This window comes from Panthera pardus, unplaced genomic scaffold, assembly GCF_024362965.1.
Source record: "Panthera pardus isolate Hobbes unplaced genomic scaffold, ASM2436296v1 HiC_scaffold_24, whole genome shotgun sequence".
Lineage (NCBI taxonomy): Eukaryota > Metazoa > Chordata > Mammalia > Carnivora > Felidae > Panthera > Panthera pardus.
In genome coordinates this window covers 12,508,489-12,523,541 of record NW_026526810.1, presented here as the reverse complement: position 1 = coordinate 12,523,541, position 15,053 = coordinate 12,508,489, and the positions used below count along the sequence as shown (strand labels likewise).

At 41.2% G+C, this 15,053-nt stretch overlaps 1 protein-coding gene across 3 annotated transcripts; it reads left to right on the top strand.

Annotated features, from left to right (window-relative positions):
- TM2D3 (TM2 domain containing 3) lies at positions 1–12,713 on the top strand. 3 transcript variants are annotated; one of them, XM_019460077.2, is made up of 6 exons: positions 1–143; positions 583–675; positions 2,254–2,411; positions 7,788–7,962; positions 9,910–9,985; positions 12,145–12,713. In XM_019460077.2, the coding sequence occupies exons 1-6, from the start codon at positions 53–55 to the stop codon at positions 12,308–12,310; spliced, it is 759 nt and encodes a 252-aa protein (XP_019315622.1). In that variant the 5' UTR covers positions 1–52; the 3' UTR covers positions 12,311–12,713. The 3 variants fall into 3 exon arrangements, with proteins under 3 accessions (XP_019315622.1, XP_053744752.1, XP_019315624.1); XM_053888777.1 differs by having other exon boundaries at positions 12,041–12,152; XM_019460079.2 differs by lacking the exon at positions 583–675.
- Positions 12,714–15,053: the final 2,340 nt, after the last annotated feature.

Genomic DNA, 15,053 nt, shown 5'->3' with positions numbered 1-15,053 from the left:
CCCCTCTGCCCAGTCCCGCCTCGCCGCCCGGAAGTGCGCGCGCACCGGCGAGATGGTGGCGGCGGCCGTCTCGCTGGGGGTCCTGCTCCGCCTCTGCCGCGTGCTGTTGTTCCTCTCCCAGTTCTACATCTTGTCGGGCGGGGGTGAGTTAAAGGCCGGGGTCCACGCGGGGTCCGGCTGAATGGTACCCCGGGAGCGGCGGGAGGTGTCCGCGCTAGGCCCGTGGGCGGAGGGCGAAGGGCGGAGGCTGATCGCTGTAGCTCCGTCTGGCGGGTCCTGGCCGCCCACTCCGCTCCGGGACCCCGGAGGCGCCGAGCTGAGCCAGGGAGCCCTCGAGCAGGAGACCGAGGGCTCGGGTGTTGGCCGGGGAAGCGGACCTGGAGCCCGACACCAACGCTTTGTTCCCTAGTTGCCTATTGATCTAAATAGGTGTCGACCCTATTTGGCGTTTCTTTGTTTAGTTTTCTGGGTCGTCAAGCTGTGAGTTTTTCTGAGCAGTTACGGGCCTGGTGTGGACCTTGCGTCTTAAGCACACAAACCAAGGTTTTCATATCCCAGGATAACATGTTTCTCTAATTGTAGGATCCTTAAATTTAGAGCAGTCGCAGCCGCTGGCTCAGTCAATAAAGGATCCGGGCCCAACACGTACTTTCACAGTAGTTCCCAGGGCAGCAGGTACTAGATATTTTCTATTCTAGTAAATGTGTGTATTTATATCTAGTGGTTTATTTCTTTCTCTTTTTAAGATAAAAATCAGTTTCCATTTTTTTGAACTTTTTATTGTATTTTAGGTTATGTGAACTAAAGACAGCTACCCAGATGTATTCTGTTGACTGTCTTGATATTGCAATTCCTTTTGACATTCCAGCCACATCTCTTTTTCCAGTTCCACATTCCTCATTTCTATCTCTCTATTATTTTGCCACCTCGTTCATCAAGATCACCTTCAACCAATGCTTCTTTCCCTTCAGAAAATTTCTTTTTCTTCTTATACCCCGTTCCTGATGTTGGACATTAAAGGTTCCTCCCAAGGCTGTGTGAAATGGAAGGATCAGAGGGACTAAGACTTGGAGTCTCAGTCTGCTTGGTTGAACTACTGGGAGTTTGAGCAAATTATTTACCCTTCAGGATTCACTTTCCTTGTCTTTAGGGTGGTGAGGTTAGCCTGGCCGTCTTAAGTCTTTTTGGCTTTGTGATTTCTAAGTTTCCAATTCCCAGCCCCAAAAATAATCGAATAAAAGAAAAGAAAAATGATATTTGTAGAATTGCCCACATAATTCAGTGACTTTAAGTGGGACCAGTTTTAAATGAGTATTAGTGTGTTTTGCTTAACAGAACCTTTGTCTCTATAGGTCATCCCTTTACAGTTCCATTATTTCAATGAATTGAAACTGGCAGAGGTGTTTTACTGATTCTTATTTGGATGTAAAGATCACAACAAGACAGCAGCATTCTTGAATCTAAAATTATAGAGCACAAAATTTTTTTTTATTCTTTTGGATGTTTTTGAAAGCCTCTCTTCCTCCCCAAGAATACTTGCAATTTGATCCTCTCTTAATGATATATTTTACTCCTAGCAAGGTTGGCTGGGGGAAAAATTGCAACCCAGTGAACCAGTTACTAATATAGAGGGCTATGTTCAACTTTGTAATCTGAAACTTAAATTTCCTTATTACCTGCAAATTATGGCTTATTGAAGTACCAATGTGGAATAACGACAGAGAACATTTTCCAAAGTTGGTACCGTTATTGTACTGATTGATTTGCTTAAAGGGTCAGTGGTGTCATTACCAAATTCGTGAATTCAGATGAAAAGAATATTGGATTAGAAACGGGTTTGGGTTGTGGTTCCAATTTTGTCACTCCCTCTGTGATCTTGAACAAACTTTGCCATTGCTAAACTTTTAATTGTTCATCTTGTTAGAGTAGATTTTTCTGAGGCCCTAACTTACACCTAGCTTTGTGTATACATTATATGTTCATAAGCACCTTTGCTTTGCATGCCCATTTGCGGGGGCAGTAATTGAATCCTTTTTACTTAGCTGTTGAACTGTTGTTGCATCAGGTCACACAGCTTGGTTGGCAGAACCTTGCTTGAACTGCAGGTGTCTCCGACTCCCAACTCCGTGCATTTTCCATTCCAGCCCAGTAGTTCATTGCTAGCAACCATGTCCCTTAACCTTAGGAAACTGTATTCTCCTGGGATTCTGATCAATATTATATGAAAATGAGCTTCTCTCTTACTTTTCACAGAAAGTACTGATATCCCACCTTATGTGATGAAGTGTCCAAGTAATGGTTTGTGTAGCAGACTTCCTGCAGACTGTGTAGAATGCAGGACAAATTTCTCCTGTGTCTATGGGAAGCCTGTCACTTTTGACTGCACAGTCAAACCTTCCGTTACCTGTGTTGTAAGTACTGCAACTTAATTCTTTTAAATGAACTCATTGTAAACCTCAAGTTATAAGTACCGTGTAGACGTGACTGTAGGGGAAATCCTGAAAGAAGGTGCTCTGCATTCTACAAGTAATATTTTAGGAACAAAGACAACTTGATCAGAAGACTGAATCTTTCATTGCCACGGAAGGTTTGGTTGCCAGAGTTCAGATGGCAATTAAAAAAAATTTTTTTTTTAATATTTATTTATTTTTGACAGAAACCAAACATGAGTGGGGGAGGGGCAGAGAGAGAGAGGGAGACACAGAATCCGAAGCAGGCGCCAGGCTCCAAGCTGTCAGCACAGAGCCCGATGTGGGGCTCAAACTCACGAACGCGAGATCATGACCTGAGCTGAAGTCGGATGCTTAACCGACTGAGCCACCCAGGCGCCCCCAGATGGGAATTTTTTGACAGATTAAATTGGAGTAGTTATCAGACTTCTTAGAGAAAGCCAGAAATAGAAAAGGCCTATTAGAAATGACCCTGTTACAGTCATCACACCTATATCCTGTCTCCTGACATTTTGACAGAGAGAGGAAGGAGCCTAGAAAGGCTCTCCTAGTTAATGTTCCATAGAGTTCTCTGGGGTACCTGCTTCTGAGCTACCTGACTTCGGCTGCCGTTACAATCATTCCTGGAGACAGCCCCAGACCCGCTGAATGTGAGTAGGTTAGGGAGACTCTGGTGTCTGCACAACTGCACAACTGCACAACTGGACCAGGTAAATTATTGCACACTCCCTTGTTTGGGGCGACAGTCCTCGCGTCTGGGTGAGATGAAGAGTAAAAACGAATAATGAACTAGTGTTTTACTCTTGACCCTGCCGTAACTCGCTGCAGTATTTATTAATCTATTTCTTGTTAAATAAGATGAATGAGCGGATGGGCCCAGAACAGCTTTTTCTAACATGTGTCCATGGAACCCTGCTTTTGGGAACTTGTTGAGAAGGAAGGAACAGATTCCATACTATGTCCTCTTTTGCAGATCTCTTTTGACCTGGTAGTTCTAGCATTTTTGTCACTTGAGCAGGGTTCCTTCCCGCTCCATTGTTTGGAACTTAGTCTGTGGAGGGCTAGATTGGAAAGTTCCTTCCACCCCTAGACTCTCTGTAATTTTCCTGATGAAGTCTAGTATCAGAAAGGGAGTGAGGAAGGCTTCACTTCAAAGGGGAAATGAGATTTTATGCTGTTGTCTGAATTTGTTTTTTTATAAACATGTTACCATTTTGTATACTGTATCAGCACACTTGAAAATTGAGTCAGATAGTCTTGATGACTGCCCTTGAATTATTAGTCTTTGTTACTGTGTCTTAAGTGCAGTGTGGCTAAACTTCTTTATTTGAAGGCTTTAAAGATTTTTATCTCCACCAGACACTAATGTAACATTGTGTGACAACTCTAATCAAATATAAAAAGTACAAAAAAATTTCTGTCTCATGGGTCTGACAGATAGTAGCTACTTACTGAAAAATAGAAAGACTCTGATGTAGAAGGGGAACTTGTCTAGAATTAGCCTCCTTTGTTGTTTGCCTCAGCTGCTTTGACTTTCATCTCCGAAAACTGGTTACAGAGTAAGACGTACTTCTCAATTTATTTCTTCTTTAGATGTTCCAAAAACAAACGGTTTCATTTAGTAGAAAATGGCAGCAGATAACAAAAAATAACAAAGGTAGAGAAATTATAAAGCTTAGGGAAGTTTCAGAACTCCTTGGTCATGGTGCCTGCTACAGCCCTCACCAGGGCTGGGTGGGATTTTTTTTCTCTCCTTCTCCAGGTGAATTCACATCACCTGCCTCCTCTATTAGCCAATAATAGTGAGTCCTATAAAATTGCAGCTGCCTGGTTGTCAGGTGTAGAATTTGAAGTCTGCCGCCAAGGGAGTTTTTTGGTCTGTTCTGAAAACATGCATTTTTCGGTAAAATACACAAATTGACTACCTGGAGACATGAGTCTTAGGACTGCTGTCTCCAGGCTGTCCATGACAAGTCATGTGTTTTTAACTTGTTTGTTAATGAAGATCTGTAGGGTCCCTTCTTGGTAACTGAGTTACTGTTTCAGAAAGAAATAATCCACGACCTTCACCTGCAAATCCTTGTTTTCTCTCACTGGCATGTGCGTGCACTCAGGTGCCTCCTGCCCCCTCTTATTTTGAACTTAATGGAAAAAAAAATTAACTCTTCTAGTCCTTCTCCATGCGTGCTGACTAGGGACTCCCAGGCTAAGGGAATCTCATCTGGATTCTTTTATAGAAATTAATGTAAAAATCCAGCAACTCCTGCCAACCCCTCCTGTTCCAGTTGTAATGGCAACCGTCAAGCCAGTTGAGGTCAGCTGGAAATGTGCTTGTCAGAAATGTAGTTTTGTATCACTTGGAGAAGTAATCAGTCTGCCAGTGTATCTGAAGCAGTATAATTCCTTCTGATGGGTTCTGGATTCTTAGTAATGACAGCTGTTTCACAGAGGTAAAGGTAACAGATAACTTTTCCTATAGATCAGCTTTTGAAGGGGTCCGTTCTTTCCTGAGGAGCAGGCGGGTGCAGTCGGTGCTGGGATGCCTGGGTCACTGTGTGGAAAAAAGTGGAATCCCTATTTTGTTAAAAATAAACTTCAGAAAGATCAGGGATTTAAGGTGATGAAAGGAAACCACGAGGTAGCAGAGAAAGCTTGAGATTGTTTTGTTATCATCTCAAAAGGAATAGTTTCCTAAGTATGAAGTAAAATTTAGAAGCCATAAAAGAACAAATTGATACATTTGACTACTAAAAATGACCTAAAAAAGCATAAAGGCAAAAGATCAATGACAAACTAAGTAAAAAAACCATTTCTAACATGGGTGACAAATAACGCATTAAACATTTCCAGGACGCCTGGATGGCTCAAGTTGGTTAAGCTTCTGACTCTTGATTTCAGTTTAGGTCATGATCTCAGTTTCTTGAGTTCGAGCCCTGCATCAGGGCTCAGTGCTGACAGTGTGGAGCCTGCTTGGGATCCTCTCTCCTCTCTCTCTCTGCTCCTCCCCTACGTGCTCTCTCTCTCTCAAAATAAACATAAAAGAAAAAAAAAAAGATTTCCTAAAAGCAAGTGAGAAAGAGATGACAGTCCTATAGAAAAATGGTATTAGGACATAAGTAGATGGTTCATAGGAAAGGAAAGGTAAATGGGCTTTCAACACACGAAAAAAACTATTTAATTTTCCTTGTAATTAAAGCAATAAAAATGCATGTTTTTAAACTTACCAGGTTGGCAAGAAAGTAATAAATGTTAGCAACAGTGTGAGTTCGTGAGGATGCCAGGGACACTCCTATCTTGTTAGTGGGTAGGCAGATGGCCAGCTTCTTATGTAGGCACTTGTCATATGTATGAAACGTACAGATATATAGAACTTGTGACCGCAGTTCCCTATCTAGAAATTTATCTTACAGATACTGTACGTGGTTACAAATAAATATGCCTGAGGATATTCTTAGCTGCATTGTTCACCTAGACGGAAGATTTAAAACAAGCTAAATGTCCAAGAGAGAACTGTTTATGACTCACTATGAAATCAAATAAATAGCAGCTACTAAAAAGAATGAAGCAGATCTTGAGCTATTTACTGATAGCTACAGAATTAAGTGAAAAGTAAATATCAGTGGAAACTTAAATTTAAAAAATAAAGAAATATATGTGACATAAACATGCTCATGCATAGAATAGATTCCCTGGAAGGCCAGAGGCTAAGCAGCACTTGCTGCTGGAGAGGGCAGTGGCTGCTGATGGCTGGGCTGGACTAGCTTCCTCCTCACTCCTGTCCTGTCTGGGAGTTTGTACCACATACATGTATTGCCTAGTTGTTGGGGTTTTTTTTAATTCTTTTTTTAATCTTTATTTATTTTTGAGAGAGAGAGAGACAAGAGTGCAACCGGGGGAGGAACAGAGAGAGAGGGAGACACAGAATCTGAAGCAGGCTCCAGGCTCCGAGCTGTCAGCACAGATGCCAACGCGGGGCTCAAACTCACGAACTGTGAGATCATGACCTGAGCTGAAGTCAGACGCCTAACCAACTGAGCCACCCAAGCGCCCCCATGTATTGCCTAGTTTTTAAAAAAACAATTGATAAAGGGGCACCTGGGTGGCTCAGTTAGTTAGGCGTCTGACTTTGGTTCAGGTCATGGTCTCGGGGTTCGAGAATTCGAGCCCCACATCAGGCTCTGTGCTGACAGTCCAGAGGCTAGAGCCTGCTTTGGATTCTGTGGGCTCCCTCTCTCTCTGCCCCTCCCCTGCTCACTCTCTGTCAAAAATAGCATTAAAAATAAATAAATAAATATAAATAACAGTTGATAAGCATGTGTTATCACTGTATCACTAGATACATAAAACAATATTGCCTAAGTCAAGTGGTGCCTTACCCAGTTTTGGATGCTATTCACAAAAGCAGTTTTGCGTTGATGAAAAAAATTAATAAATTGATACCACCAGAGGTGATTGACCATTTAAAAATGATTTTGAAAATTATATATTGCAGTGTAATGTCAAGTGGGGGGAAAAGGATACGAAATGATTTCAGTATAATTGCACTTACATAAATCTATATTACCAGAAGAAATAAGGAAAGATTAAAAGTGGTTCACTCTGGGGAGGTTACAGGTTTTTTCTTGTAAGTTCCAAATGTGCAACACACATAGTGCATGCCTACTCTTACAAGCAGAAAACAAAATAATGATTTTTTTAAAATCAAAGTGAAAAACCCTCTGGTCTTAAAAGCTTAGCACCAACAGTGAACCTTTGTTGAGTGTGGTTCTGAGTTGAGTGCTTACCCAGTAGAGATGTGAGCAGTGGTAACAGCCCTTTGGTACTGGGCCATAGTGGAGATTTGAGACTCGGTAGCCAATCTGTGTTGTACTCCTGGGAGCATCGGACTGGAGTTGGGGAACATGGGTTCTACACATCACTTGCAGCTCAGTGACCTTGAACAGATGTACTTATCCATCCTTCCAGCTCTCTGTGACTCTGGCTTGATAAAATACACCCCCCCCCCTTTTTGTTGTATTACAAAAGTACACATGCTCATTATGAAAAATTATACAAGTGAAAGTGGTAAAATAATCTTACCATCCTGGAATGACTGTTGTTATTTTGATGTAACTTTATGTAGATTTTTTTCCCTTAGGTATATATTTTGGGGTGTATATTTTCATGACTATAGGATCATACCATATACATTTGTTTTGCACACATATTGGTTTGTACCTGTTTTTCTGCACTTTCTACCAGGAGGAGAAGTCTTTTAGAAGCTTTGTGCCTTGTATTTTTATTGGCATATTAACTGCTATATGGTGATTGATTCATTCTACGTCCTTGGGCATTTAGGATCAAGACTTCAAATCCCAAAAGAACTTTGTCATCAACATGACTTGCAGGTTTTGCTGGCAGCTTCCAGAAACCGATTATGAGTGTTCCAACTCCACCAGCTGCATGACAGTGTCCTGTCCTCGGCAACGCTACACTGCCAACTGCACGGTGCGGGACCACATTCACTGCTTGGGTAAGTGGGGTTCAGCGAAGTTTGTGAGCAGAAGACTTTCCTTTAAGCTTGCATGTGGAACTTCAATTAGCAATTAGAGAATTCAGTTGTCTAATCAGAAACATTTATTAGTTACACCAAGCCTCACTAATAATAAACTCAGTGGTGACAGACGGTAGTTACGCTTGTGGTGAGAACAGCTTAACAGATCGTTGTTGAATTACTGATACAGCATCATATGTCAACTGAAAAATAAAAAAATAAACTCAATGAACTAAAAAAAAACCTAGAAAACTTGTAATTTAATCTTTTAAAATGTAATATTTGAACAAACAAGAAAAAAATGTGTAAGGTATTAAGCCTGATGTATAGTAATAGCATTTCACCCAAATTAACAACTAAAGCAGTCTGATGCCACTGAAACTACCTGAGTGCTTTTCCTGCACCCAGTGCCCTACCTTCTCTCAAGAGGTGACCGCCCTGGTGAATTTTCTTTTCATCATCATCCCACTTCCTTTTCTTTACATTTTGTATAGTTCTGTCACTTGTATATAACAAAATATAGTATGATATATTATTCAATGGTGCAGGTTTTAGACTTTTGTAAAATAATAGTCTGTTTATGATTTTCTTGTACTTTTTTCCTCTCAGCATCATGTCTCTAAGATTCATCCATGTGTCTTATCTATTTATTTTCTTCTGTATAATATCCACTGTGAAATTGTATCATAGTTTATCCATTCTCCTGTGTATTTGGATTATTTACAGTTTTTTGCTCTCACGGATTGTGGTGCTTTTAAAGTGTTTGTACGTATCCTCTCCTGGTTGCAGGTGTGCACGAGTTTGTGTAGCATATACTCTCTAGCATGTACTATTTTCCAAAATGGTTTCAACATTTACATTCCCACTATTGGTACATAACTGTTCCTTTTTTTTTTTTAAGTTTATGTATTTATTTTGAGAGAGAGGGCAAAGGAGGGGCAGAGAGAGGGGGAGAGAGAATCCCAAGCAGAGTCTGCGCTGTCAGCGCAGAGCCTGACGGGCTCAGCTTGAACCCATGAACCTTGAGATCATGACCTGAGCCGAAATCAAGACTCAGATGCTTAACCCACTGAGCCAGCCAGATGCCCTGGTACATAACTATTCTTAATCGACATATTCTCCAGTACTTACTGTTCATAAGTTTTGTCTTTTTCTTAAAAATTTCTGTAAATTCTTTTATATTTTGGATAATAACCTTTTGGTGTTCCTAAAATCCTTTCCCAGATTTTTAGTTTTTCCACTTTTTGTGTGTGTGTGTCTTTTGAATAGAACTTGACTTTACTTGACTTTTTTTTTAGTAGAACTTGAAAATTTTAGTTAGTTGAAGTTATTAGCCTTTCATAGTTAGCCCTTTTTTTCCCTATATTTTCTTTTGAAAGTTGGAAGTTTGGCCTTTCACATATAGGTCTGTAATCCACCTGGAATTGGTGTTGGGAATGTGGTGTGAAGTAGATGCAGGTTTACTTTTCTCCCCACGTGGATAGCCAGTTGTCTCCCGAGTGTCCAGGCCAGTCTGCGTGTGCCCTGTCTCCCACAGGAAGAGAGTGTGTGTGTGTGTGTGTGTGTGTGTGTGTGTGTGTGTGTGTGTGTGTGTTTGTCAGGGAGGGGGGCGGGGACACTGGGCTCTCTCCTTTTCCCATTGCTTGATTTGTCTGTTTCAGTACCACACTGTCTGACCCTAAACTTCGATGAAGGCTTGATAGCTGGTAGGGCGTTTCACATACTTCAAACTGTAATCCTTCCTTCTCTGATTAAATATTAAATGTAAGCTTAGAGATGGTAAGGACTTTCTACCATTGACCGTAGCAAACTTTAATTACCATAAAGAGTTGATTTTTAGGTTTCACATTACAAGACCATTAGTCTCTGTGTAAGAGTATTTGTTTATCCATGTTTCTAATGTAGAGTATTTTCCCTTTTTTTAAGGTAACCGTACTTTTCCAAAAATGCTATACTGCAACTGGACTGGAGGTTATAAGTGGTCTACTGCTCTGGCTCTGAGGTAAGCGTGGCTACTGGTAAGTTGAGGGTGCCATTTGGGTTCCATTGGGATCAGTGGAATCTTCCATACATTGAACTCAGCCGAGTTCCTCCTTCACTCAAATTCTTTCACATTTGTTGGCTAGGCCTAGGCAATGAAGCTGCATGGGGTTAGTGAGATGATCAGACCAGTCCCTTTATGGAATTTAATGGCAGGATGTTAGCCTTTCTCCCAGGATGCCTGCATACTTTTTGAGATGACTTACCTAATCATTATTATAGATTATTAGAACCAGTCATGGTTTCCCCATCCTGAATGTATTGTGATTCAGCAAAAATGCTATATACTATTTCGGATGGATAGGTTTATGATTCATAGTGTTAATTTTTAGTAACTTCCTCCTTTATTATAAAAACTGATACCTACCCAGTACTCGGTTTTTAGTAAAACTGGAAAAATTGAAAATGACCAAATAAAACACTAAAAATCACCTGTAATTCCACCATCCAGAGATAAGCACGGACTTACAATTTTAACATTAAAATGTGCTTGAATTTGTTAAACTTTTCAACAGCTTTGGGGGAAAAAAATTGTACCAATTCTTTCCCTCAGTGGGAAGGCAGGTGGGATGCTGGTTAAACAATTCACTAATTAAAAGTCGGGGCACCTACAGTTGAAGGTTTAGCATTAAAGCTTGAGACCCTGTGGCCTGTGTGATGTGGGCTAGGTTTCTGACCCTCATCACTGTTGAGTTTCGGCCACATAATTCTTTGTTGTGGCACCGTCCTGTGCACAGTAGGGTGGTTAGCATCTCTGAACTCCACCTACTAGATGCCAGTAGCACTCCTGTGTCTCTAGATACTGCTAAGTTGCCCCTCAGCAAAGCCCCTTGCTTTGTGAGAACCACTGCTTTAGGGTTTGGGCTGAGGAGAGACCAGATCCTGCCTGGCAGGAAGTCACAGCTGGAAAGTAAAAGTCCAAAATAGAAAATTAGATGCAACAAAAACGAGATTTGTTAACTGGCCAGGGTCTTTGTCAGCAGTGGTTCAAATGAAAACTGACAATTGACTTTTTGTTTAAGTAAATGTTTTATTTTGGAATGACTTCAGACTTCCAGAAAAGTTACAGTGATTGTTCCCTGTCCCCCTCTCAACTGGTTGCCCCAAGATTGTTAACATCTTAAATTACCATGGTACATTTAACAGCTTGACTTTTAAAATGTAAGAATAGTTTTCTGCTCAGAGCTCAGCATCATTTCTTTCAGAATATTCCCTGAATGGGAGAATATCCAGGGTTTACCTCAAAGTACTCCAATGTGGGGGGGTGGGGGGGGTTGGTGGGGGGGAGTACGGGTGAAACGGGGTTGACCACATGCTGAGAATTGTTGGAGCTGGGTCATGGGTACTGCTCTCTTCTCTTCTTACTCTTACATGGCTTGAAATTTTCCATGATGAAACATTTAAAAGAAGTACAACGAGAAGTTGTCTGAATAGCATTAGATCTTAGAATTTGGAGGAACCTTAAAGTCATTTATTCTCGACACTCATTGCTTGGAGATGAGTGACAGAGCTCAGGCGACTTGATCTGGGACAGTCAGGAGGTGTTGGGCTGCTTCATGACGACACCACCTCCTGACTCTGTCCGTGTACTTCCTGTTGGACTGGCTCCCTGCTTTGTTCTGGATATGCCATTTTCTAGATGAAAAAGCAATGAGACAGATTACTTTTCTTCAGAAGATGAACTTCAGATTCAGTATAGCTAAAAATTTTTTTACTTTTTGGCTTTTTAAAAAATTCTTTTAATGTTTATTATTTTGAGAGAGAGAGTGCACGTGCACCCGCGAGCAGGGAGGGGCAGAGAGAGAGGGAGATACAGAATCCAAAGCAGGCTTCAGGCTCTGAGCTGTCAGCATACAGCCCAACATGGGGCTCGAACTCCTGGACCATGAGATGATGACCTTAGTGAGCTGCTGTCGGATGTTTAACCGACTGAGCCACCCAGGCGCCCCTACTTTTGACATTAAAACAGTCTTCTGGCCCATGGTTATTTGACGTTGTATGTTTGTGTTCTCATCAGGGGTTGTGATCATTTGAGGCCCTTTTACAAGTGTGACTCCATGCCATTTTTGAGCTACCCTGGGGGGTATGGCTGATGGACCCCCTTCCTGTTTGCTGTTGCAGCATCACCCTCGGGGGGTTTGGCGCTGACCGTTTCTACCTGGGTCAGTGGCGGGAAGGCCTTGGCAAGCTCTTCAGCTTCGGCGGCCTGGGGATATGGACGCTGATAGACGTCTTGCTGATTGGCGTTGGCTACGTGGGACCAGCAGATGGCTCCTTGTACATTTAGCTGCGGCTCCGAGCTTCAGAGGAGCAGTGCTTCCCAGTCTCTTTGCCTGTAGGAGTTGATGTGCTGTGAGTAATGTATTTGTATGTTTTTAATGTACAGCATCTGTACTTTGCCTGCCTTGATAAAGGTAAAATAATAAAAAAAAAAAAAACACCGAACCATGTTTATCTGGAATTTGTTTTTATTTGCCTGAAATCTGTTTTTTTCTATGAAAAAATTTAAACTGACTTAAACTAGAACAAATGCAGTGATTGAGAATCTACTGAATTCCCATGACTTTAGTTTCAGATTGTTTAAGTCCATACATCCTTGGATCTCCTTGAAAAGCTTTTTCAGCTGTGATTGCAGAAAGTGGAACGTGTTTTTGTTCTTTAGCTAATAAAGTTGTCTAACCTAAACTTCACCTATAAGTTTTGCAGTGTATATCTATGTAGTTTGGTTCTTTATATACAGATGCTTGAAGTAAACCACAGAACTCTTATGTGTAGTTGCTGTGGTTTGAATTTTGTTAGTCACGTATTTGCAAGAGCACCAAAAAATTAAAATAATTACAAGTTACTTTAAGAAGCATGTAGAACTGTTTTCTGTATTAAGATACGATCTTAAGTAATCATAACAACTGTTGTTGAGGTAAAATATTTCTTTTCCAGAGCCTTACTCCATTTCAACAGATATATTCATAATTGGCTGGTTTATTGACACAGTGGAAGTGTTAAAAAGTGTTTTCGAGTCTTTATAAATCTGTTTGTAGACCCTTTAGTGGAAAGAAAAAGTTATTGCAAATGCATTTTATTCAGGGTTTCCTTTGAAACATTAAAAAATTCTTAGCATTTTTTCCTTTCAAACTTGAGTATCTGAGTATTACTTTTTAAACATTTATGTTAATAGCTAGAAGATAGATAACCAGCCTATCTGATCTAGAAGCTATAAAATATTTTTCAGAATGTCTCCATAAATCTCATGAGGAAAAAAAAACATTTTCTTCACAAGATTATTAATTATAGTTTACCTATAAAATACAGGGGTATTGAATCGCTTTGGTGTGATAACCTGCCAGGTAAGAATGGGCTTCTTTGGAAGCTCAGAATCTTCAGCCAAGGTGGATTTTTTGTTTTGGGGTTTTTTTTGAAAAGTAGCAGTTCCATCTGTGGTCACTAGGTGGCGCATTTCCATTATGTTTCCAGAAACAGCAGATGTTAACTTCTTTCCTAGGACCACAGAGCTTGGTGCAGTGCTTCCAGATGGAATTAGCGCAGTTTGCATGGACCTTTCTTTTCTGGGGAAACCCACTTTCTTATCTGTCATGGGTATATGAGACTCTTGGTTGAGCCAGTATTTCTTTAGTAGAGGTTCTGTCCCTATAAGGAAACAGCCCCTTTGCTAACTATTAAAAATTCCCCCTGGGGCACCCGGGTGGCCCATTTAAGTGTGGACTCTTGATTTCAGCTCAAGTTATGATCTCACAGTTTATGAGTTCAAGCCCCAAGTTGGGCTGTGCGCTGACACTACAAAGCCTACTTGGGATCCTCTCTCTCCCTCTCTCTCTGCCCCTTCCCCACTCACTCTCTGTCTCTCCCTCCCTCTCTCCCTCCCTCCCTCTCAAAAAATAGATAAACTTAGAAAAGAGGGACTAATATATTAGTCCTATTACAAAAAATTCCCCCTGAGTCTCCTCCAGAGTAGCTCTATGTGGAAGAGACTCTCTGGCATTTCCCTGTTGAGCGACCACACGAGGAGCCAGGGAACTACCAGGAGTGGCTGGCTGTGCACCGTGCTCATGGAGAAAGTAGGCAGCAGCTGCTTTGACAGTTGACCATCTTTATGGCTTTGGGGCCTGAGTTAAATTATGAAGTTCCAGTGTCTGAAAGATGAAAACTGAAAGCTGCAGAATCCACGAAAGGAGACATACAAATGAAATTGTTCTAAAGTCCTAAGAAACCTTGACAAGAGGATACTTCGGGACCTAAAAAATATAAGTAAATCTGGGATGCCTCCTACCCAGGATCTGGTGGAGCCGAGGGCCTCTGAGATATACAACTAGCAGGAAAATGAGATTTCCAAATACAGTTTAAACAAATTTATGAATGATGAACTCATGTGGCCCATAAAAAAAAAAAAACTAATAAAATTACTTTCAAAGGATACCACAGAGGGTGGGTGTGATCTCTAGAAAATTCCATGGGCCTCTGCTAGCAGCAAAAAGGTCATTTGGATCTGACCTTCAGGCTGTAGTCATGTGTGCTGTGAGCTCTGTCAAGGAGCTATTAAGGAAGCTTTACATGGGTGGAGACCCTGTCAGTCCTCATCCTCTATTGAGGGTTCTCTGGAAATCTAGAATTTATCACTGCAGCATGCCATGTCGCTACCTTGTCTTAAGAATCTCTCCCTTGCTTTGTCCGGGCTCTCCCACTCGCCTTAGTAATTCCTCCTGGGCAGGTGCTGTGTTATTTATTTCTATCTCCCCCATTGTCCTGAGCACAATGTCTTGCACAGTGGTTCATATATTTGCTGAGTTAATGCCATGGGTGTGTTAGAGGTATTGAAACACTTGAGGTGTTACAGAGACTGCAGTTGAGGTGGCTGCAGGGAGGTAATGCACAGAAATTGGCTTTTAGTAAATATTGGCTGTAGCACCGTGTTCATCTGGTTTCTGCAAATTGCTGATGAACAGCTCTGGTTCATGGTGCTTATAAAAAGATTTTTTTAAGATCTTAATACTTGCAAGATTTTAAAATGTCTTCTC

What these genes read in the sequence shown, in the direction of transcription:
- TM2D3 (XM_019460077.2), top strand. Translation starts at nt 53, where the DNA reads ATGGTGGCGGCGGCCGTCTCGCTGGGGGTCCTGCTCCGCCTCTGCCGC. An exon ending in AACCTTCCGTTACCTGTGTT is followed by an intron (nt 2,412 to 7,787) that starts GTAAGTACTGCA and finishes TTGGGCATTTAG; the next exon opens with GATCAAGACTTCAAATCCCA. An exon ending in TCTACTGCTCTGGCTCTGAG is followed by an intron (nt 9,986 to 12,144) that starts GTAAGCGTGGCT and finishes TTGCTGTTGCAG; the next exon opens with CATCACCCTCGGGGGGTTTG.